General features: G+C 43.2%; 1 protein-coding gene across 1 annotated transcript in view; it reads right to left on the bottom strand.

Moving 5' to 3' along the window:
- The window catches only part of efnb3b (ephrin-B3b), a 73,838-nt gene that overhangs the window by 17,671 nt on the left and 29,629 nt on the right, over positions 1–26,538 (bottom strand). The window contains exon 2 of the mRNA XM_026298512.1: positions 20,415–20,704. Within this exon, the coding sequence (XP_026154297.1) occupies positions 20,415–20,704 (290 nt within the window). The remainder of the gene's footprint in view (positions 1–20,414; positions 20,705–26,538) is intronic.

Here is a 26,538-nt window from a genome sequence, read left to right as displayed (position 1 = left end):
TAATATAAACTTTATTAACACCCAAGGGGAAATTCAGGTATATGTATGTGTGTGTGTGTGTGTGTGTGTGTGTGTGTGTGTGTGTGAGTGCAGAGGGACCTCAGGGGTGGGATTTACTGATGCCTTCCTGTTTAAATTTGTAGTCCACACTCTTCAGAGGCACTGTGAGCACAATGTGTGTCATCAAGATGATGAAGAGCATATAACCTGATCCCTTCTTCCTTGAGGCAGAGCTGAAGGATTCATTCCCTCTTGCTCCTTCTCTCTGCATCCCCCCCCCCGCCCCACAAAAATCCTGGATCTCACCATAGAAATTTCCTGTAACTAAAAATGTCTTCATAAATCTCCTATGGTGCTTTTATAACCTGGCTATGACGCATTAACGAACTATCACAAGCCATTACCTCGCTGCAGCGGCGAGGAGGGGGAAAAGGCATTAAGTTGTGTACTGAAACAGAACGGGCATTATTTTAACTCCCCCTCAAAAAAAAAAAAAAATCACACCGGCCGTGTATTATTTTCACATTCCACCTCCAAGTACACAACACACCATTACTTCCAAAATAGCATGAGGTTTTCCAAAGTTGTTGTTTTGCAAAGGGTGCAAGGTTTCTGTACTATTGTTGCAGACAAAGGCCCACTGTTGACTGTGTTGTGGTAGCATTTGATCCACAAACGGGACCAGGTACAAAGGCGTCTGCATGTTTGGCGCCTCTGTTGCACGGTGACATGATGGTATGTGAATGGTTTGGAGACAGGATAAGTGTGATATGCGTTTGTCACTTGAAGTAATGCAAGAGTGGGAACAGATCTGTGCTGATAAAGACTTGTATTGTTAAATATAGAAAGCGTCCACTTTTTGTGTTGCTGCCTTTCTAGTATTTGTACTTGATGCTGCCTGTTCAGCTTTGAGTGGAAACAGCACCAAAAATAAAGTATTAATGCATTGCATTGGTTACTGTGGTTACCAATTACTGTTTAAGAATATGCTTTTTTAGTAGTTTTTACAAAAGAAAATATGAGCCATTCAAGACTGAAAATGTAAGATAAATCAAATTACTTTACTACCTGAAGTGCATGAAAAATTACAGCCACATTTTGTATTTCTTCTGGCAGCAACATCGGCTGATTTCTAATGGGAATCCTCTCTAATTTGTATTTGCAGGCAATATGGCACTGAGGTAAAAAGAAGATTGAATAAAAGTAAACTCGCTAATGCAAGCAGTGTCATTCTGACATTCAGCATGTGAATTAGTGAGAGAGAGAATCAGGGTTGCAGAAACCTGGATGGTCCAACCACTGGGAGCCACGGTCACAGGTTGGATTCACATGATGTGTCACATGCTGACCGAAAAGACAAATTCACAGGGAAGAATCTCACGCAAGGCTCCTATTACACACACATGCCTCGACAGAGTACACACCATTACCTTGAAACCTAAGCATCGACAATATACACACACACGAACAGACACACACAGGAGTCCACCATGGGAAAATGATCTCGGTGTCACTGGTTGCGTGCAGATCTCTCCTGTGTGCTCGATGACATTTTAATTCTCAGTAGTTATTCGTTTTCCCATCCATCCTGTTCTATTACCATCACCCCCACACACACCCCGCCGCTTAATTTCCCCTGTCCTCTAACCCTCCTTCCCTCTCTCCACCTTTCCGTGTCCCGTGTGCATGGGTTGTGGGCGGCTCAGAATCACATCGTATTAACCTCCTCCAGCACCAAAACCCACACAACAAACTGGGCCACAGCGCAGCAGCCTCCAAAACCCCCACTTCCTCTTCTTATCGCCCGTCAAGATTACCAAAAAGGAGGACTTGAACGAGGAGCACACCTGATCTCTACATCTGACAAAACACACACATGCACCGCCGCCGCTGTGAAGGAGAGCCTGATTGCTTATGACAGACTCGCTGCCATTTTACGGTTTAGTTCTCAGACAGTGAATTAAAACATTGTTGGAGGCCTGAAAAATGCTGCTGTTTGCTGTCACATCGTTGTTTGTCTTCGACTAAACCCATATCATAATTTATTACACCTATTACTGATAATCCAGTCTCTTATTGCCTTATTGTACGTGTGTGTGACCTTACTACATATCAGTGAACACTGAGCTCGCTGTAAAATCCCCTTAGTCACACTCTACACCACTGTAGTTTCTTATAATAAACAATTTGCCCAGCAAAACTATTCAGCCATACTACAATAAATCATGATAACTTGGTCACTATTCATCATCCTCAATATAAACATAATCACGGCCTTAATTTAATTGATTCATAGTTTATTCCAGTCATAATCTCTCATTTATAGCCACACACAGAACAAAAACACTTTGCAAAGTAAACCTGATGCAGAAATAATCAATATGAAATATTTGATACTTTATTGATATACGATTATATAGTAATAAGCTATTTCTAATAAATGGCTAAAATAAATGAGAAAATACTTTGGAGGTCTTGTTTCTATAGAGACCTGGCTCAGTGTTAATGGTGCTGCTACCCTGACAGAGGCATGTCCACCTTGATATAACCCCTACCAGTTAAACAGGCAGGTTGGAGGGGTGCTGCAATTACCGCAATCTGTTTTAAATACTGGAGTTTTCCCAGCAGTATATGGTGTAGACTGGCAATTGTATCTGTTTAAAATGAAGCTCTGTAAATTGGCTGAATACTTTCTGAAGAAGCTGTACAGGGCTGAGGGGTTGACACATGCTAAATAAGGGCATCCCAAGCACAGAGGCCTCACCTTAATTAAATGATGAGAAACAAATCATGGCCAGGCAAATGTAATAACCGACTGCCCGATTCAGAAAATAATCCTCGCCAAATAAATGTGACCGCCAGAGCATAGACATGTATAATGGACTGAAAAAAAAAACAGGCAGGAACAAAGTGAGTGAGACAAAAAAGAAGAAGAAGAAAAAAAGAAAAGCAAAAGCAAAAGAAAAGAAGAAGCCGGGCCATTAAAAAGAGGTCCAGTGACTGGGTGGCTCAGCCTTGTGTAACGTCAGTAAAGTGCTTACCATGTAGGACAGCCTTGACCAATGTTCCTTACAACTGGGTCAGTGTTCCCGTCCTGGGGCAGCGAGGGCATTCTCTATGTTTTTCTATGTTTTTCTCTGTGTGTGTGTGTGTGTGTGTGTGTCTATCTGCTAACTTCCACAAACCTGTTAGAAACTGCTATCCCTGCAATCCCTGTCAAGTGCACCTCCATGCATATTGAATGAATACTTCAATGACTACTTATCAATACTTAATGAATACTTATCAGTGAATCCCTGAGTGACTTCTACAGCACAGATTTTTTTTTAAAGCCTTTTAAAAAGCATGCAAAGCCTTTTTAGATGCGGCTCAGTCCGTAACGCACTCCAGCGCTGACGGGGTAGCAGAGTGGAGGCTGAGCTGGCAGAGCAGGCCGCCGAGTTCATGGTCGTGTTTGAACGTCTGACTGTGATATTTTCCAGTGCCGGCTGAGGTGACGCTGGATTTGCTGCAGTCATATAGAATGAGAGGTAACACTTGGAGCTATTGTGGAGAAATCTGGCTGTCTGCAGACCCTCAGCACGTGTGTGTGTGTGTGTGTGCCTGCCTCTGTGGGTCCCTGTTTGGTGCCGTGTGTCCATCTTAAGGTTTGTGTGTGCATGCGTTCAAAAATCCGTTCTCCATTATATCAGCCACTGGATTGGAGGCCTGGAGAAATGGGTCAGCGCCAGCCTTGTCGTTCCTTCTCACTGTCTCTCCTGGCTCTTTGCTCATGTTTTTTCCCAGCCTCTCTTATTCCCAAGTCACTCCAAGAATAAAAACGAAACACCTCCGGTTGTCCACTCCTCCTGCGGCTACCTGGATCTGGGTTAAACCAGAGAAGTCCATCATTTTCTCCTTCTTTAACCTCCTTCCTTTCACTTTTACTTTTCTCCATGTTAGATAATGAAAGTCTAAGTCTCAGCTTGTGAGTTTAATAATCTCAGCTGAGACACATATGGGGTGATAATAGAGATGTTTAGAAGAAGGAATAAGACATCAGACTGAAGAAGCCACGAATATGCGCAGTTTCTGTACCAGGGTGTTATGATCGACAGCGATGATTTAGCTGAAAACAAATCTATATTTGCAATGTTGCTGAGCAGACTTTGGTTTTAAGTTACTGAAAACATGTCATGATACATTTTCACTACTCTTTCCCTTCTGGCTCTTCACTCTGTCTAACCCAAGAGCTTGGCTCATGGTGACTGGAGCCACGCACACACACACGCACACGCACACGCACACGCACACGCACACGCACACGCACACACACACCTGTTGAAAAACCAGTCAGAGTGGTGAGACAACACAGGTAACAGGACACCGCAGTCATGACTAACCAGAAGAGGGATGTCTCTCTCCTACTCTTTTACATCCATTCCCCCATCATCCTGTAGTCTCATACAGGTCCCCCCCCCCCCCCCGGTGCCCCAACACACACACACACACACACACACACACACACATACTCTCTCCAGAAACCCATGTGCTCCCATTTATACACCTGTGTGCACACAATAACTAAACAACAGCCCTCCGTCTCACATTAGCCTGATTTACTGCCTCAATTTAAGCATGAATTCTGTGCAGTGAAGAGGAAAACAGGAGACAACTACATCTAACTCACAGTTCCACGTCTTCTGTCACTCTGTCATACTTTCATCACAGAGGAGGAAAAAAAAAGGCGTCTGTTGCAGCAATCGCTGTCTCCACCAGTAGCTGTTGCCTTTCCCTCCTCTCCCACATTCCCCTCTCCCTCGCCTTTCAATTACTGCCTTTATGTTTCCAGCCTTCCTGCAGGCCCTCTCTTTGTAGGGGCTTCCTCTCAGGCAGAACCTAGCTGTGACATTGTCTGTCATTGCAGGATTACAGTGTTGGCGAACATACAGAGCAGGCGACATTCGCCGCATGCTTTCTGCTCCTCCATGAGGTACAAACCCTTAGACTGGAAAAACAACTCATCAAACACTGCATGTATCTGAGGCCAAATCTTCCTTCTGGGACACTGAGCTGTCAGATTTTCTTAATATAAAAAAAACTTTGTCAACTTTCTAGCTAATGATAACTTTTAGACAATAGAGAGCTTGCTCAGAAATTGGCATGATACTGTTTTGGGATTGCTGCGAACACAGTTTGACCTGTCTCACTATTTTTAGATCTATTTCTTTAAAAACAAGTCTCAAGATTCAGTGTTACCTTGAAATTTTCTGCCTGAGAAAGTAGCAAAACCAGTTGAAACGACACTTTGAATCATGTCCATGCATCACCGGCTAATATGAATTCTTAATAACATCAATCGGAAAATTATAAACAAACTCTAAAAAAAGCACCATCAGGTTGAAACATCGGATACTAGATGATTTTCAGATTATTTCAAATGTCTCTGAAGAATACGCAGTCAAATAACATCAGGCCTATTTTTTGCTTTTGGGTTTGAAATGTAGGTTATGTGACTTTTGGTGAAATAGAAATTGGGAGAGCAGGGGAACAGCAAGGGGAGAGAAATTGCTCGACTGAAGGACAAACGTCTAGTGAGACAGGAAGCTAGGAACGATGGGAAAAAAAAAGAGGGAAGTGGGTCAACGGTCTGAAGGGAGGAACGTGACAGCGATCTGTGACATGTAGCAGGAGAGAAAGAAAGTGAAAGCAAGTGGGAAGATGGCGGCGGGGGGAAGGGAGGAGTTTCTAAATCAAGACGAAGGGAAGCAGAAGGGTGTGAAGAAGGAGGAAGAGTGAGGGTGAAACTGTGAGGCTGAAACCATGGGAGGCAGGAGCTGTTAGAGGAAAAGGGCCTCATAAATGTCACTTCTTTCTGGGTGATATTACTGGCAAATGTCAAAGAACTTACAGGAGGTTAGGGCTCTAAATACACAATAACACATGTATAAGTGCACTCCAACACACCGAGTTTTTCCTCTTCAGACAATGACTTTTGAAAGGAGGCAGTGAAGAAGTGGGCCTGCAGAGGAGCTGTACATCTTAAAGACTGTAATTACACATAACTGTCAGTCTAATTAAGGCTTTTAATGAACTCCATAAGCGTTGGGAAAGGACAAAAAAACCGACAGCAGCTAGAACACGTGCGTGTTTGTTTGCGCATGTGTGATAAATGACACGATAAAGGAAGAAAAAATAAATACATAAAAAAACGTGCACATGAACGCCAACACAATCAAACATTTTAATGAGCCCGAGTTCAGCTTTGAGGTCCACCATCTAATAAAGACGCGTACCTGTAAGGGTCTCTTACCTACTATAACAACACACGAACACACAGAACTAATTATTCCTGTCATGATCTCTGTGGTGATAAAGTGTTAAAGCCCTGCCCACTGGAAGAAGTGAGACTAGACCTATGGGAAAGACCTTTAAAACAATTGGATTGGTCATTAAAGAAAACTTTATTTCAGGTTTAGCTCAAATACTTCACAGCAGAGGCCTAATCTACATTACACATCATTAATCTCGGCTGCTAAAACTCTTGGCTTCACTCTCTTGTTGGCTGTCCAGGTATAGGAAAATAGATTGTGCTCAAAGCCTGGAAAAATGTTAGGGCTTGATCTAGTGGGAAACAACCAGAATCAAGATTTAAATGAGGGCAGGCAAAGGTACACTGACAGCACACTGTGTGCGAGACATTGCTTTAAATGATCTGTTCAAATGATGTGCTTCTCCCACCACTCCTGTACAGTGTTGAATGATTTGTATCTATGCTGCTTGTAGCATTGGAAAATAAGATTTAAAACAATTCAACAGTAACACATCTTTTCCCAAAACCTGAAAAATACAAAACATTCAGTCAGCAGTTTATTACTTTAGAAAGAAAGAAATACTCCCTTGGCAAATAAAACTAAAAAGATAAGTGTGTTTCTAGTGTTTCACGTTACAAACAAAAGCAACTAAAGGCAGTGGTAAGGAGGAATAAAGGCTACATTGCTATTTTTTAGTCTTTCCTGAACAAATTATTGGGGATTGTCTGGACATGTTATGACTTTATTAGACACAGACAGGGAGTGGGACGGAGAAATAGCAACGTGTCATGACTGCATGCTAATTTGGGACACTGTGGCTGATGGTCAGTGCCATAACACCAAAGCCAGCAGAGCAGCCCCGGCTTTAAGCTGCTTTTTCTTGCTACGTGTCGTACAGCATTTCAGTGAAGAGTAGCTTTTATACATCGAACAGCCATTTGTTCCTTAGTTAATATTCTCTTTTCTTGATATAAAGCACACACGTTAAAGGCAAAAGACACCATTAGGATGACTTTTACCATTCTATTATTATTTCCTATGTCAGGGTCAGTGCTGCCATCCATTTCAGAGCCCTAACTCATGGATCAGGCAACACTGGACTCTTTTTCCCCCTCACAGATTTTCTTCTCATTGCATGGCAGACTGTACACTGTAAAATCTGTGTATATACACACACAGACACACACACAGAAGCACTTTAAACCTGGCTCAGTTTTAGTGTTTAAACGCACCAGCCAAGACTCGACTATAACACACGCCTGACAAGCATGGAGGTCTCTCTAATGGATCAACCCCGATTCAATATAATGGGCCGGTGTGAGTGCATGCTTGCCTTAAATGTCCTTGAACCATGACCGATACCAGATCGTACAACCACCTCTGTGTAATCTGTGCTTTGGCCTATATGGGCATATATGCTGGAATTCAGAAATGTTTTAGTAACGTTTACCAGTACAGCACCCTTCCTCTTTCTCACCTCCTCCACCCCACCATTATTCTTGTTTCCAAAAGAGGAAAGCAGGAAAAACACATACACATATACAGAACATGGGAGCCAGCCAGCCGAAATAATACATCTTGACAACTGTGCCTGAATACTGCTCGAGGGAGAGACAGGAGAGAGAGAAAGAGGAAAGAAGAAAGGGGAGATATGAAGGGGAAGATGACGGACAGCAGAAAGCATAGGGCAATTATATACTGTTTGTGTGAGCATGTGCATCTATATTGACTGTGTGTGTTTGTCTGAGTGCACATTTCTATATGTGTGCAGTGTGAGAAAGACTGATGACAGTTGTGTTTGTTTAGCTCCTCTGTGATTAAAGCAGCCTGCTAGAAGCTGTGTGCTTAGCCATATAGCAGTCTGTTTTGTTTTGGTTTTTTTTTTTTAGTGTGTGTTTGTGCGTATGTGTGCATGCATGTGTGTGTGTGTGTGTGTGTGTGTGTGTGTATGAGTGCATGCTGGTGCTTGCCTCTGCTTTTTAGAAATTATGTATTTGCACTCTGCATGTGTCACTTTTAAGGTGTGTTTATGTGCGTCTTAAAGCTTATTTGTGTATGATTGTGTCTCGATGTTTATATATGTATATATATGTGTGTGTGTGTGTTGCAGCTTGTCTGCCTCTCCTCCCCAAATGTGAGTTTTAGCGTCTAATCTCCTGGGCTTGTTTGCTTAAGTGAAATCATCCACAGACGTGTGGAGTAACCAGGACTGGAAAAACCTGTGGGTGTGGCTGTGTGTGTGTGTGTGTGTGTGTGTGTGTGTGTGTGTGTGTGTGTGTGTGTGTGTGTGTGTGTGTGTGCACTCATTAGTACAAAGTTTCTCTTCCTGCTGTCCTGAGGTTTGTTTGCATTCTTGTCTGTCTGATTTAATTTTTCAGTCGTCTGACAGTTGAAAGATATCTGTCTGTCTCTTTCTGTCACCTTCTGTTTTCAAGTTCAACAAGCTTCATTGCCTGATAAAATCATTGTCACACTGCCCAAGTACACCGCTAGATAAATATCTGTCAGGTTAAATAAAAACATCTGTAAAATCTTGTACAACAGCCATAACTGTAAATCATACTAAAGTTTGCAGAACCTTCCTCCCATTTTGACTTTATGAAGTTCTCACAGGTACGTGTTTCTTTAAAAACAACTACGGGATGATGGCGAATGATCACAATTCTGACTGAGCTCAATTAGTGGAGTGACTGAATCTGTAAAAGGTCAAAGGCTCAATCCATGTCTGCGATCGAAGAGTCCTAAAGGAGCACGCTGAATCACAGCTGCTCGTCCACCACCATAAACAGATGAAAACAACAGCTAAATGCCTGAATGATAGTATGATGCCGATAAAACTCACTATCTTATATCTCCGACGTGATAAACACCAGCTCATTCACGTGCAGTTTTGTATGTCAAGATCAAAAGAGGAACATAAAAGAACAACTGAGCAGAACAGATTATTAGAGTAGTGATGCAGGAGTACTAACCTAAAGTTCTCTACTAGGTGTGTTTTCTTTAGATGGTTCAAAATGACCATTATGTCCTGATCAGGGTGCCTATAGTACGTCTTTCATTTTCTGATTTTATCTTGTGCATAAAAAAAATATGCAAGTAGAAAAGTGATTCATTTTCCAGTGTATCTGATAGCAAAAGGAATGCACTCTGCACCTCTCACTTTTTCGTGCTGTTTTTGTGGCGGGGAGCTGAGAGTGAGGAGAGAACATCTAGAAGAGTAATAAGTGTGCCGAGCAGAAAGAGAACTGGGGACACGCTGACAACACATGCAGATGCAGCAGAGGGAAAGAGAAAGTTTCCCATCTGAGTGAAACATTTTACAGGGTCAAGTGTGAAGTTCTAGTGTAAAAAACAACTCGGGCTCATTCATAGTTTAAATGTGCCATTCACACACGGCACAGACAGCGTACGCACGAGCACGCCAGGCTCCTGAAGGATCACAAGCCCCGCTGCTCATACCTCCAAGGACTGCTAGCAGCTCTTTTAAAGGCCTGGTTTAAAACCAGTCACCACAGCATGCCAAAACATGGAAGATGGGAGACATTTTCCACTGATTTGTTGCTGAAAGGGCTGATGTAAGTGTGATGCACCCTCTACACTCAGGGAGCAAAAACTGTGCGCTTCAACATCAGTGTCTTTGATGAGGGGTACTTAGCTAAAAATATCAGTTCCACAGGAATATTCAGTAAAAAGGTAGCACAAATCCCAGCATCATCACATATAATGCAGCAGCCCTAAATAATCCACGACTAATGTGTCGCTCTGTGTCATCTTTGTGGTTCGCTCGATCTCATTTATCCAAAACGCTGCCGCCAAAACTTCCTCGATTACTTTATCAGTAATCCGTTTAAAACAAATACCATAAATCTGTCCCGCTCCTCTAATCTTCAATTCATCACACATTTCCTAATTACACTCCAAAAATAACAGACCTGGAATTACTTACACTCTTCTTTCTGTACTGCAAGAGCTGAGCCAAATGCGAGGTATCAAAGGTTTATGGTGTGTGTATGAATCACTAAAGACTAACAAACCACCCTGTTCACCCTGTTATACTGTAAAATAAAAAAAAAAAACAGGACCTTACTCTAAATTAAAGCTTCAAATAATTTAAAATGGGCCTGCAATAATGTAATAGTGCTTTCTTGGCAAGGCTTGTAGAAACAGTTCTTAAATCTTCAAATGGGACAAACCTGGATAAATAAAGGTTAAACCAATAAAACAGACTGAGCACTCTCCTTTAAACTTTTTCTTTCCTCACAGCCGGCTGGCTTCCAGAAGCAATCACAGCAGAGCTGTTGCTACAGATGAGGTAAGACGCTATTTGCCACAACAGGGCCCTCTTCTCTCGCAGCGCCACCAAGAGAGCAACCGAGCGAGGCTGGAGGTGCCAATGAATTAGTTCACTGTTTTCACTCATTATACCGAACTGACTGCCTCACTTTTTCTCTGTCTTTATTTACACCCTTTTCTTCATCTCCGACTTCTCTGGCACCACACACGCAGAGCCAACAAAGACCCCGCTCATAATGAGGGCATAGCGATGTCTGAGTGTGTGTTATTCTTTGTGTGATTAGTTTGTGTGTGTGTGTATATGTGTGTGTGTGTGTGTGTGTGTGTGTGTGTGGAGGGAGCAAGATTATGTCAGTTCCAAAGCTGTGAATAGGGGCCAGGCTGGGCCCTGGCCCTGGCTGAATTAATTACTCTAATTAGCTTCTTAATTGCATATATTAAACCAGTGGTTAGCAGGGCTGGAGCCATGGCTGGGGCCTGGCTCTAAAGCTGGAGCCGGGGGTGGGTGCAGGCGGACAAAAGGATATTGCACACAAACACACGTACACATACACACAGAAGTGGAAAACTAGCTCCACCTTCCCCCAACCACTCGAGGTAGTCTAAAGTGGAGAAACGAGACCGAGCACCCCCCTAAATGATGAGGGTATTCAATTATCCAACCCCCTTCTCATCAATATATAATCAGCACATACAGCAGCAGCAGATGTGAGGTACTAATATGGACGATAAGCCCCCCCAGAGGGAACAGAGAGGATTAATATTAGAACTACAGGGACTACTTGAAGCCGTCTTCATCTGAAACTCTCCACTGTATCACTTACTTACTGCACCGCTCCCTGTGACATTCAAGACGCCAAACCCTGCTGCTGATTTGTGTCCATGTTACCTCGCCCCGTCTGGCCCCCCCCGCTCCACGTCACACAGACTCACACTGACCGTGACAACATCAGGATCATTATTTCCACTGCTTGCTCCACTTCCCAGCTTCTTTAGCTCATATGTTTCGCATGTTTTAAATGATATTCAAACCCTTGGCTCTCCCGAGTGGACAACATGCATCAAGTTTTTTTTTTTCTGCCTGGAGTTGACCTTCGAATAAAAATAAGCCAGACTGAATTAGAGACAATGCAAAAAAAAGACCAAAAAATGCCTTGTTGTATTTCTCAAATGTACCCAAAGTATCTCACAACAATGACGATTAGTCCAGAACAAGTAAACAGCCAGTCTGCTAATGAATCTCTCTTCAATAAACAAGTGGACTACATGTGCATGCACGCACACAACATGCACTGAGTGATAATGATGTTCTTTGTGGAGTTTTTGGGGTAATTAGGGCTGCTTAAATGGTGGTTAAAAAGGATTTGGAGCTGATTGTTTGTCCTTGTGCCTTTGAGCCGTGGGCCCTCTTGCTCTGCTGAGTGTCGACACTGTCTCCTCCAACTGTCACAGCACACAGAAATCCTTCTTTCATCATCCCGTCCACAGCAGACCCTTTCAAATTACTCTAGCTCCTCTCTTTCCCTGTAATTTACCCTTTCTTTCACTTTTCTTCCTCCTGCTCCTCCTCTTCCTCTCCGTCTTCTTCTACCGAACAGCTGCCCTGAGCACAGTCCTGCTCCAAGAACACTATAATCTCCCCCACACATGGCAAAGATCACGCCTGTTACTTACAGACAAACTGCTCTCATTAAAAGCACCAGCAATGTGTGTGTGCAAAAAAACAGTTCAACAGTTAAGGAAACACACTAATATGTTTTTCTTTTGGAGTTAGATAAGAAAATTGAAACCAATTTCATGGCTGTGCCAGAGCTGGGTTCAGACTGTGGTCAGCCTAGCTTAGCATAAGGACTGGGGGGCAAGGGGAAACAGCAAGCCTGGTCCACAGTTCAAGCATACACCTACTAACACCTGGACCACAGTGCCCCAGACTAACAGCGGTGCTTCCTGGCTGTGTCTAACAACACATGCTATAACTGGAGATGTTGCAAAGAAATGCTGAACAGATGGATAAACTCCAATCATTTAGTCTCAGATTGTTGTTTTTCTGTTTGTGTTATTCAGACTAACTCCAGCTTTTGGTCTCATCTCACTGTCAGAATGAAACAAAGTAGAAATACTTTATATTAGATTAGATTTTTAGAGTTTGGACAGAGCCAGGCTAGAAGTTTCAGGTCTTAGAAAGAAAATGAGCCGTTTCCTAATTGTTGAATCATTCCCTTAAATGACAAGGGGAGGACAGATGGTTTATCGAAAAAAAAAAAGTTCCCACACAAAGTTTGTCAGTGTCTGTAAACAAACACACATTGTGCTTGTGTGTTTGTGCAGAGCTACACATCTGTCTGTATGAACGCGTTCATTATGTTGATCAGGGGTCGTGTTTACACGAACCCAGGCACTAAATCAAAGCTATATTAGCAGGCTAATGCGTCCTACTGATGGCAGGGGTCAGCCCGGAGGTGCGCTTGTTTTAAACTCCCCTATGTCTGTCTGTCGAGAAACACAACCTTCTGCACACGGTTTTTGGGCAGAAGGCAGCAGCACAATGACGCTATTGTCTGTCAAGCTGTGATGTGGAACAAGAAAAGTTTGCGTTTGTATGCGTGTGTGTATGAGACGGACAGTGCGGGAAGGTTAAATGAATCATGCAATGTTAACCAGGCCCAATCCAATTAGGGAGAGATTCTTCTTGTCTGACCTTTAGCAGGAGAGACGTATTCACACTTGCTCACGCAATCAAGCCCCACCCCAGCCCACCAACACAACTATATACACAACTCTCACAAACATGACACTCACACAATCACATACCCTTGCACCAACCAACATACACATACACCAAAAACAACACATACACAGCCAATCACACACCCAGTAGTGCGACTCTGATTGCTGACCTAAATCAGCCAGGCGATCTGTCACTTTCTCTTACTCACACTCAGCACACATCTTTTTTTTTTTTTTTCCTCCATCTTTTTCCACCCCTCTCTCTTCTTTTTTCTCATCCAAATAGCCCTCGCTCTCTCCCAGTGTCACTATACATCAGCTCATTCCCGTATTGCTCCTCTCCCCTATGTTTACCAGAAATGCCTTGACCTCATTTGTACAGCACAATATAGACGTACAGCATGTTGCACATTCATGGCGGTGTCTTCATACTGTATTTAAATATGTCTACAGATTCCTGTGACTGTAATAAAGACACATAGCAGTGAAGGTGGAAATCTCCTAATAATTTAAAACACTTGACTACTATTCTTTAAAACAGAGGCATCTTTTCTACTGTTCTCTTACCTATTGAGAGATGCAGATATACTTTCTCTCTAGAGGTGGAAATTAGTTGGATCCGTTGCACCAAGCCCCTACTGGCCTATTCTATTCCATTTTCTACTTTTGCACTTTATTTGAGGCTATTTTCACACATGAGCGTTTAACTGAAGCCGTTCGCCCCAAGAATTCGACGTGTTTGGTGGAGTGTGAAAAATGTGTTGCAGGCTAGAAAAGCAGTCTCAGGTTCAGCTGAAAATAGTTGTCAGGGGTTGGCTTGGAGCAAACACCCAGGCATGCCTCCTCAGGGCCACAACAGACGTGAAAGCCTAAACACATTTGAAGTTGAAAAATGTGTCATTTTACTTGTGTCACTATGTACAGTAAGATTCATGGTGGAGGGGAAAGGGGAGGAGTGTTGATTTATAATGGAGAAAATTAACTCTCATATAAACACTGTAGATGCACAGGTCCAATAACCAGAACTCTTCTTTGCTCTCTTTCGTTTCTTCAGACTTATGAGGAATTTAACACATCATAACTAAATAAAGTTAATATGGTCATGCTGCAAATTTATTTCAGTCACTTGGACATGTTTAGACTATTCAATGATAAACTCTAAGCAGATCATCTTTCAGACGACACCAACATCATTGGTGCAATACAAAGGGATTAAATTAGTCAATTTGTTATATTTGGCCTGGTGCACAAAAAGGACATGTAAAGTAAAAAAAAAAGAAAACACCACATTTTTCTCAACATGTACTCTAGCTGAGCTCATTCTTCTCTTTCTATGACAGAAGCAAAGAAAGGACAAGCAGTTCCAAGCTTCACATGCGTTCCCATGTTATTGGTATAAACCTAGTCCCTCACTGTGGTCACCTTGTTCCTCCTCTCTACTCCCTGCTTCCTGCTGCTCTTCCTCTTCTCTCCCCTGTGTCTGTGGTTTCTTTAGAGTTTGGCAGGAGGCTCAAATCAGAGGGCTTAAACTTGATCAAATATTCAGTGGATATAGATTTCTCAGAGTCCCTGGATTCCCCGCCTCTTCCACCCAGCTGCTTCCTATCCCTCTAACCTTTCATTGAATCTCCCGCTTCTTCTCTCCTCTCTGCAGTCACAAACAAAGTTGTGTGCCACACACCCGCATGTACACACTCCCACAGACGGCCACGCACGTATGCACATGGGGAATCATAAACTAACAGAGTGGCGAAGAGGTGCAGCTCATTTAGGCTGCAGTGCAGTGTTTCTCCTCGCTTCCTCTCCTCCATTGTCTCTTCTCTCTCCTCTTTTTCAGCCTCCGTATCGCTGTTGTTCCCCACATTCTCTCTCTTAATCTGCGTCTCACTCTTTGTCACCCCGTCTCCCCTCCTTTTTCCCTCGCGCCCTCTCCCCCATCTGGATTCTGTGTCATTTATTTCAGCTTAACCCTGATAAATAAACCAGAGTGCCTCTGCATTATTGAACACGTCGACATTGCTGTCTGCACGCACTATGTCAGCCCTGTGATGTCCACCAATTAGACCACACACACAGAGCCACACCCTGTGCCAAGCTGCTCCATGAGATGCCAACCAGAGCGTGCTGAGAGCGATACATGCCTACATACAAATACACACCAAATGAGACAGAAGCGCAGGAGACAAATGGATAGACGAGAAACATAAACAGGCAGAGACGAAGAAAACAACCCTGAGTGAAAGAGAGAGAAAAAGTTTGTGGAAAACAGAGTGAGATGCCACAATATGCAAATGACATACAAACACAACGCATGCACCAACACAGCATTAACTTTTCCCTGACAACTCAAACCTACCCAGAGACGCATACACGCAGAAACACACAGAATTATCTTCTAGGTGTGCAGATTGTTCAGCTCTTCTATTATTCATATTAGTGGGGGGATTGTTTATCTCTGCCATTGTGTGGTGGCAGACACCAGGCTCTCCACAAAGCCCCAGGGGCCCAGCTGTTTAAGCACACCACTGGGAGTCCTTCAAACACACACCAAAAAATACCTTTATGTCCAACCTACATATCCATATGTAGCGCACACACACACACACACACACAACGGATACATAAATGCACACAACGAGCCAGTTCACCACGACAGATCTGACCAGTCTTTGCATGTGTGTCTTCCCACGTATGAGCTATTTTGAGCCCATTTTGTGTTTACAACCACAAAGTTGCTTGTATGCCAGTGTGTGTGTGTGTGTGTGTGTGTGTGCATAAATTTAAGAGAAACCCTCTGTGTATGGCGATGTGAGCATGCATATCTTAGTGTGAGCACTAAGAAAGATTACTGACGTGTGTGTGTGTGTGTGTGTATTTGTGAAAGAGAGGGCGAGCAACAGGGAAAGAGATCACCCTAATATGTATGTTGACCGTGAGCCTGAAATCATTGACTTCTGGTATGCAAGTTGGTGTGTGTTCAAACGTGTGTGTGTGTGTGTACGTGTGTGTGCATTCATTCAAGTGTGTGTGTGTTTGTGTGCTCCAGTCCCCTGACAGCAGCAGCGGTGATTGAAAGTGACCGCGTTGTTTCAGTGTCACCCTGCAGATGAGATGCTGCATGTGTGTCAACTGACACTCACATCCCATTCACATCAGCAACACACACAACAGCAAACCTGCTCCTGCCTGTTGTCATCATCCTCTATCGATTTTCTCATTTTTTCTTTCCCTTCGTCCCTGTACATGTCTTTTAACTCTTTCTTTCTCTATCCCCACATCTTGTCCCTCTCTTCTCTTTGTTGTGACTCAATCTCACTGCATTTTTATTTTTCCACCCTCTACATCCATCAAAGAAATAAAAAAATGGTTTGAGTGCCAGCCAGGCCCATTATTTGTTATTGGGTGTTTTAGCCCATTTAAGTGTAACATGAGTAGTGTTTGGACCATAAATCTAAACCTGTGGAATATCAGCAAAACACAAGGAAATATTTTAAAGCATCATTTAATGATTTTACACACACATTACAAAAATGATTTTTGATGATTTTTGTTCTTTTCTCCTAGTCTGAAAATATATTTATATACCACATAATGCTGCCTTATAATCAAATATGAAAGAACAACACTTGTGACAGAATTAATGCCCAAAAATCTGCAAAAAGCTACAGATATGTTAACAAAAACTACAAAAACACCTGGGTAATCCACAATACAGGGACTAAGTCTTAAAGAAAGTTTGTGGATTAACCAGACTGTTGAGGACATTGTTCCTGGAGATGACATCTTACAGTGAAATATTTCAGAGCCTGGGAAAATTCAAATCTCTAGGGAGTGAGACAAGGTTTTTTATTGTAATTTGGATGTAAGTTTCCTGTTAAAGTCACTGAACCCAAACCAGTTTTAACAACAGATCTTTGGTTGTGCTCATGTGCACGCTGTCTTTAAGTTGCAATCTAGATCAGCTGGAGATGGTTTCCTCCTGCAGTTCCCATTACAAAGACACATTCTTGAGACTCGACTCCGATTGTGAATGTTTGTGTTATTGGGCATGCATGCATGCATGCAAAGAGTGTGTTATGCAAGGCCTTGGCGCCTGCTTTCAAAACTTTCATTAACAGCCTGATCTGCGGTCTCGGGTTGATGTACTCGGCATGTCTCTGAGTGTTGGTGTGGTGAGATACAGACAAAACCAATGGGAGAGTGTGACGGAGAAAAGGGTTTACATAAACTCTGACCTCATTATATGAATGAAAACATCAATCCGCTGGTATAACTAATCAATTTCTCCACCCTGTCTCTCCTTTGCGTGGATGGGGAAGTTAAGAATTTCATTTAATGAGATTCAAGTAATGTAAGTACAAACCACTGGCATCTCTGATTCAACAGCGAGTGTAAAAACAATGCAAACTTTTTCCCAGGGCTTGGCAGATTATTTAAAAATCTAAAGAGTTGTTAGTATCATTTACTATGCGTCACAGCGGCAAACTGCAAAGCAAACTGATTACCCCGTGGGCTTTAAGCAAGTTACTGGCGATCTGTAATGGGTTTAACTTTGAAATTAACCTCCACCTTCTTGGTGGTGCTGCTCTGCTCCTCACCAGATTAACAACTCCAGACCACCATGCAGCCACCTCCCGTGTGCCCGCTTTACTGTGTGCAAATTAAATCACACTATACTATAGGTTAATGAAAACCGTTTCCCTACGGCCTCTGCATCCGCATGCACTAAAGTTAGCAGATTGAAGCAGCAGTCCATAGTGTGTTGAGGATGCATGGTATCTTCCCTATAGGGCCAGTTAGCACACACAGGCTACTGCAAGATATGTGGCTCCCAATGAGCAGCAGGATTAGCAGATATTAACTATCACACAGCCTCACTGAATGCACAGATGCTCTGGAGAGAGAGTCGGTGTAATTCTTCATTAAGAAAACCTGATCAAAGACAGAATGCTCACTATACACAAGCTATCTGCTGACCATATCAATATGTTATCAGTACCACACGCTCTCTACAATCAGCTACTCTCGTCTCTTCGCTCTCCAACTTCCTTTCTCTTCAAATGTGTGGTCAAACCTGAGTGTGTGTGTGTGTGTGTGTGAGAGAGAGAGAGAGAGCGAGAGAGAGAAAGTGTGTGTATGACCTTGTGTTGCTGCTGTCATTGATTGGGCTGGAGCTGTCAATCGATCAGTCTGGTCTGTGTGTGGAGATAAAGGTGTTTGTATCTCTGGAGGCTCTGGTTACCAGGTAGGAGTACAGAAAAGAGGTGGGCAAAATCGAGATTGTGAGCCATATTTGGCCCTCTGCTTACACAATGACACACACACACACACACACACACACACACACACACACACACACACACACACACACACACTCTCTAATAACTATCTGTGCAGTCACACTGGATTAGAAATCAGAACTTTAGGGACAGTCCTTTAAAACTACAGATGTGGTGATTTGTGTAACCAGTACGTTGATGGTTATCTGCAGGCTTAACACATAGAAGTCTAGAAATACAGTATTCAGTACCAGATGTTAGTAGAGGCCTTACGTTTGTCCTGATAATACTAACAGTTTTCACAATATAACTAGCTTTAAAGCAGTTGTTTTGCATTTTTAAATTATGGATGCCCAGCAGCAGAAACACTTTCAGTTGCATGAATTTTTAATAGAAAAAAAAAAAACACAAACCTGGCAACCTTTCTAACTTATATTAACTCTATGTAAAAAATAATATCAGAGGAGCTGAGGAGGACGTTTTGTGAAACTTTGGTCACTGAGTGTATATCAAACTGTAAAAGACAATATTTGACTCTATGCCGATGCACTCAAGTGAAAACCGAGCACACCTGAAACTGCCGAGCAAATATGGAACACAAAGAGACATGAGGGACATCACGGACTTCGAGAGATCTTATATTCTCTTTGTCTCCCTCTCTCCCTGTCTGTCTCCAACTCTGTCCCAGGTTCCTCCTTCTCCTGGCTCTACTTGTTCCCTCCATTTTTTAGCCCCTTTTTTCCACCCGCAGATGAAAAGAAATGAAAACAGCATTTGCACACCTGAGTGAATAGAGCTCGCAGGTGCGTGGGAGGAGAGCTGTGGGAATCAAACAGGGTCTCTCTCCTTCTATCCGTCTACCTTGCTCGCTCTCTCACTCCTGAGGTGTTTTTACAGCGCCTGTGTTTGCACTGAAAACTTGTGGGTGTGAGACAGTGCGAGTATACACGCACGTGATCGCATGCATCCAGTGTGTGTTGCGTGTACTGCTCCTGTTGTGTGCGCCGAACGCTCTAGGCTCTTGTTCTGTATTTAAAAACAACCCACAGGTTTCGGGTTAATGCGACCTTTACTTGCAGATTGTTTCAACTGATACAAACGCTTGTCCTGGCTCATCTTGATGACCTCATCAGGCATTCACATAACCTAACTCCACACAAACCTTAGACAAAAACAAAACGCACAGTTTGAACTATTTACGGGCACTGCACGGCTGGCAGAGACAATAAACATTCAGCCAGCGGGTTGAAGACAAAGCAACGGCACACACACACACACACGCACGCACACGCACACGCACACACACACACACACACACGAACTCTGAGAAAAGAAACTAAAGTATGAAGATAACTATACATGAGTAAACACAAATGTCCCACACAAGTGGCTAAATTCAGGGGCACACTGCAAAAAATTAAAAGAATCGAAAATATTTTCTTTTTGTTTTTACCATAATTCAAAAGAGTATTTATTTCAACTTCCAATTAAAATCTGTCAAAAAAAACCAAAAACACAAACCCTAAACTGTCCTAAAAAAAATGCAGGCCCCATCAGGTCATTCTTTGGGTGTAATGAATCCACACACAGACCGGATCACACACACATATCTCAAACCTAATTAGTCTAAATACACCCGCCCAACCGTCATCAGTGAAATAAACAAACACTCTCAGACACAATCAGAAATCAGCCATGCAATCATAACAACCACACCCCAATCACACCCCCCACCACCACCACCACCACCACCACCACACCCACCCCTACACACACACACACACAAACACACCATATTTGTCATTCTGTTTCCTAGACTCACCGATGATGTAGTAGTCGTGCATACTCTTGAACTCGTGGCCCCAGAGGTTGGGGGAGAACTCCTGGAACTTGATGGTGAAGCGCCGTTCGCGGGTGGGCTCGTCACAGGTGAGTACGATGTTGGGTGGGCCCATCACCTCGCAGCGGTCCGCCTGTTCTCGTGACGACACGAGGTAGAGCTTGTAGAACTCGTACTCTGGTGTGGACCTGGCCGTGTCCAGTGGAGGGCAGATGAGGTCCAGCCGGTCCCCAATCTGAGGGTACAGGATGTAGCCCTTGTCGTCCCTGAACCTGGAGAGAGCAAAGAATGAGAAGAAAGAAAGGAGATGGGGAACAGAGAAAGGCAGGAAATTATTAATTCAAGTCTTCTGCTTCCTGCAACAGCGAAATAAACCAGTTCAGAGCCACCTGTCCTTGCTGCTGAATGAGCAACAGATGGGTCCTTTACGTCTCTTACGTCTCCTACTTCTTTCTTATTTTCTCTCCTTTATGGGGAACAGGTGCCTTTATAGAGGAACTGCTGTGCAGTCAGTGACACAAATAAATTTTTACCACAGAAGCTCAAGCTCTCCTCTGCTGACCCTATAATGTATTTGAGAAAGAAGGGAGTAAAATCTAAGCACCAAAACCACCAATCTAAACCAATAATTCATGCATTTTTCCTGTCTGTTCAGAAATAGTCATCAGAATCTTCTATATATACTTAAATATTCAGATGGATGCAAGAGCCAACTTCTGGCACTCAGAAGAGTATAAACAGGCACAATATTAGCAATAACATAAATAAACACGACGTTCGGTGTGTGCACACATAAATGTGAGCACAGGAAGTGAAAAGGGAAATATTGCAAACAACAACACAAAAATGTAACTTTTTCTTTCTTTCTTCTTTGCTTCAATTTAAATTTTGCAGCCGAACTCATTTCTTTGCGTGAGCGCTCACATTTGAAGCGAGAACTGAGGCACATCCACGGAGAAAGAAACAGACAACTGTCGTCGCAGATCAGCAGAGTGAAGCTGCCAATGCCAAATTTCAGGTATGTAGAGTTAATTAGTTTGCTAACTAGCTGTGTTGATGTCAGTCTGTTATCCTCTTCTGAGATGAATGATGCACAGTTTGTTTGTTTGTTTATGGCCTAACCGATGATTTGACACCTGTGGGGAACCTGCAGCCTGAGGCGCTTTTAATGCAACAGTTTGATTAAATTCAACAAAGTGTGCTTGGGTATGGTTTATTATTGTCATCATTATATATTACCATGGCTTTCAGCGAACAGCTTTGAAGTTTTGCAGTCTTAATGTTGTTGAATTGCTTTCTTGGGATAAACACTGAACAGGTTTTGAGGAAATATTTCACATGAAGAGCGAAATAAATTCTGCCTATCAGCACAAACCCAAACTGAGCAGACCCGGTTAGAAGGCCACATGAAAAGGTTTATTGCAGTACACAGGGCTGGTGGACTTACTGCACAGCTTCCAAAGGTCTTTCCAGAGTTGAGAACATGAAACGCAGCAGTTAGAGGGGCACAAGCTCAACAAATGACTCAGGCACTGTCATTGCCATCACAGCACAGGGCCATCTCTTACTGATAAGGCCAAATACTATGAGTTATCAACTTGGCTCCTCAGGCTTATGATGACTTTAATGTGTCATGTTAGCACGCTTGGCTAAAAACTGACAGCAGCCCATGCACACTGCAGGTGGAAATAAAAGTCACAGCTGACAGGAGAAGAGTTAAAGGTATATTGTAAAAGCTAAAAAAGGAAGAGGAGCTTTGCTGGGCTTTCTCCACTGTTAGCATTCTCACAGCAAGTGACACTTTGATGTGGAAGTGGGAGGAAGCAAACGCCTGTAATGTTAAGGAACCTATTTTCTATTAGCTCTGACTCACACGTTATTTCTGCTTGCAACAAATCCATATGAGCACTAGGGACTCGCAGTGCTCAGACTTGTTTAATTATTCTCTCTGTTCTGCTGTCAGACAACCGTGTGACCATTATTAAAAAATAAACAATTCAAGACCACAAAGCACGGACGCACCGAGAATTATGTCGCGCACCAGTACTGTAAAAAGACAGAAAAACAAACCCTAATGTCACATTAGCAACAAATGACATTTCCATTTGTCCAATAAACAATTCTGTCTGCCTTTCAGCTCCAAACGGACTAAATCAGAGCACTTTGAAGCTGACAGAAATTCATGCTAATTCTTCATTCACAATATTAGGTAGTAAGGAAAGGTGCCAAATGATTTTTATTGTACTAATTAGAAAACCGCTAGTATCATGTGACTGAGCTGTGTACAGGCCTACCTGACCAATAACACTGCTCTTCTTTTCTAAAAATCTTCATTTTGTGATAAAAAAAAACAAAAAAAAACTGTTTAGTTGCACTGGACAAAACGCCACAGTGTTTTTGTTAGTCTTCGTTATGTCTGCATTTTTCTGATCACATCCTCTCCCTTCATGCCGGTTACCTCTACCTCTTAGCACTGCAGGCTAAATGCCTTACACCTGCTGTAAATTGAGATGCAAGCTTTATCTGTTGGTGTGTTTGGCTGGCGGCGTACACCAGAGGGGAACTCGAGAGCGCAGACTGAATAGCAGAGAGGCTTTAGCTGAGGCGAGCCCAGAGGCCTGCTGGGAAGTCACTGTTCCATTTCTCATTACCCAGGTCACTTGGGGTTATCAGGCAATACTTAAAGTGGGGAAGCAGGTACTCAGCACGACTCAACACATACAGACACACATATTTCATCTTCCTGTATGCGTCAGGCAGGCGAGCGCGAGCACCGACATTATTTATAGAGTATCAACTGTAAACATAGTGGTGGTTCCTGAGGCTTCTGCAGCAAAGACTAAACATAAAAATCTATTCAACACACACACAAATACTTCTGTCTCTATCTTTGTGAGGACACTCGCTGATGTAATGCATTCCCTAGACTCTTACTCTAAAGCTCAACCATCACAGCTAAATGTCTAACCCCAGCCCCTACCCTGAACCTAATTTTAACCAGAACTCTAAAACTAACCAGAACTAAAATCATCTAACGGGAGCTTGAAAAAGTGAGGACCAGCCTCACTCTGATAGTTACACTGAAAAAAGTCCTCACAAAGGTAGAAGTAAAAAAATAAATAAAAAAATACACACACACAGGCCCATACAAAAGCCCTCCTGCTAAACACAAAAGGTTTGCCCAAACACATCCACCCACATCCTAACACACAAGTTTACTTTTTCCCTAAACATGAACACTGAAACCCACCGACACACACACACATACACACAGGTATCCACACACACACACACACACACATACACACGCTTACAAAAACAAGCACCTTTTGCTTCCTGCATGACACATTCTGTGAGTGGTATCTGATGGTACCCTGAGTCACAGTCGAGCTGCACTGCAGAATGGCAAAGCAAACACACACACACACACACACAAAGGGGATGGTATGAGTGTTAAGGTAAAATGCCACTGGGCAGGTGCAGTGCTTGAAAAAGAACAGAAAAATCAGTGAAGGGAGAAACTGTGAGTGAAAAAAATATTGAACATGTCAGGCAAGGTATGTTGCAAAAAAGAAATGTGGCGAACAAGCATAAAGCTAACACAGAGACAAAGGCAAACACTCCACATGAAAGGTGTTAAAATATAATAACAAAGGCAAAAGAGAAAGACAGAAAAACAGAGAAAAAGAAGTAGGAAAAACAGAAATTTAAAGTGAACTCAAGCATATTTCCTGCAGGAGACTTTTCTGACTGGCTGCATGTTCAGGTTGTCAGATAACCCCGATTAACTGAGTGTTTGTTAGTAAATGGTAGTGAGTGTGTGCACTGCAAACAGTAGGGGTTAGGGAGACCTTGTACCAATCTAATCATGTGATGAAGAAAGACGCCATGTATTTATCTCAGATTACAGTGTCCCTGTCTGCTGTGTGACGCCCTCAGCGTCAATAAACCTTCACTGCACTCACACACCCAGTACAGTGGTATACAATCACTCACACAGGTTTTTTTTTCTGTAAACGGATGTATTAAATCCCCCTTAAAGTCCAACCGCAAAGTACAGGACAGATTGTGCACATGAGAGGAAGGAAAGGTGAAATGCAAAGAGGGAAAAGTGAAGCGAGGTGAACTTATAAACAACTTTATAGAGTTCATCTGTGACCACATCTAAATAAATCATCCCATTCAGTCACAGCCTCGAGCAACATCATGTTTTCCTTTTACTTTCCTCTTCTTGGCCACATTTTGCTCCGAAAGAGAAGCTCTCTCTCTCTCTCTCACTCTCCCTCATCTCTTTTGCTGTCCACTCTCCCTCTCTCCTCCTTCTCTCCTTCCCTTTTTCTCAGCCATTAACAATAGAGCCATTCATGTGGCCACACTTTGAAACACGGTGTGGGGAGTTGGAGGGGGCCAGAGGTGACACAGAGTGGGGGGAGAGTAGGCGGAGGAAGAAGAGATGTAGGGAGGATGGGCGGAGGGAGAAGGGGGTGAGCTTCCCTCTCTTTTCTTCTCCTTAGGTCTTTTATGAAGGCAGGAACATCATTTTCTCAACCCAAGCGCTGCCCTGCTGCAACCCCCGAGCTGAGCTGAGAAGACTCAAGTGTCAGTCTCCCTGACCTCCCCCCTGACCTCTTACACCTCCTGCTTCTCACCATCCCAGTCCTCCCCCACATACCCTTCCACTCCACTCTCTCCCACTCTTTCATTGCAGCATATAAGCTTTTTAAATTTCACACGCATAAAAGGTGGTTTGCTATCAATATCCAATAAATTCTTAATAAATTTCAAAAACCTGAGATTCGAGACAACGTAAGTACATGTACTATAGAGCTAAAGTCTTTCAGTTGCATCTCAGACATCGGGTGTGCTTCTTTGTGACCTGCATGTGTGTGTCTTTCCTCTTGTCCATCTGAATGTTGTACCTGCTTTGAGCAGCGTATCAGACGGCTCGAACATTTCCCAGATTCCTCAGTGGCAACCCGAGCCGTGTCTGGACCAAAGCCGGGCACACAGGTGCAGTCGGTGAGGTGGGGCTGGGAGAGGTGGTGGGGGATAGGGCCGGGTGTGTGTGTGTGTGTGTTTGTGTGTGCCAGTGTACGTCCGCGTGACCACGAGAATATGAAGGGGCGATGGGGTGGGGGGAGCCCGGCGTGCCTGAGAGCAGTGTCCGTGAGAGGAAAATTCAAAATTGAAAATGCTACAATAGAGAAAGAAGCAGGCGAGAGACAAAAGAGAGGTGGGATTCACAGTGATATAGCATCAAAACAAACACATACGGACAAAGAGAGAACAAGAAGTTGGACAGATTGCAACTGCACAATTGTGGCAAAATGAAGTCCAGTGGAAAAAAATACCAAAAACAAAACATAGCAAAAATCAGACAGCAGGAGAAAGAAAAAGAGGGGGAGGGGAGGACACAGAAGTTGGCAGAGAGCACAAAACAAACTAAAATGAAATCAGTGTGGAGGATTTACTCGAAACACTCCTAAACTATGACCTCCTCCATCCTCTGAGGGGCTTTTGTCCTTGGGCTAACCACAACCTGGTGCAAGAGGAAAGCCAAGAAGAGACAGCAAAGGGCCGATCTATTAGGGAATAATAAACGATGGCGGTATTTGGTTCTGTGGCGAGGGAGATTTATGGCGAGCCCTGCGCATAAAGCTGTCTGCACTAATCTCATGCTATACACAGTATAATCACACACACAGGGGCCTGAGTGCTATGCCCCCACCCTTAATGTACACACACTGTCAGATGCACAGCAGGAGAGCAAAAGAGTAGCAAACCGATCAGCTACGGGACGAACACACACTCTATAAGACAAGCGTGCATGCAAACACACCCGCTGAGCTCCAACACCTGCAGGCCATCTAGTAGCTGTCTAAAGTAAATCCGCTGGGTCTCATTTGCTGGAGAGGTGCTTTCCAAAGAATGCCACAATGAGCACACACGCACACACACACACACACACACACAACACACACAACACAACACACACACGCTGAGATGAAAACGTCCATTTTGAACATGTCATTTAAACCCACATGGAACCTTTAAACCAAGTGAAGATTTCAGTTAATTCTTTACCATAATTAACTTTGTTGCACAT

Source organism: Mastacembelus armatus, chromosome 18 (genome assembly GCF_900324485.2).
Source record: "Mastacembelus armatus chromosome 18, fMasArm1.2, whole genome shotgun sequence".
Lineage (NCBI taxonomy): Eukaryota > Metazoa > Chordata > Actinopteri > Synbranchiformes > Mastacembelidae > Mastacembelus > Mastacembelus armatus.
Note: the sequence above shows the minus strand (reverse complement) of the source record. Positions and strands in the feature narration are given on the sequence as shown.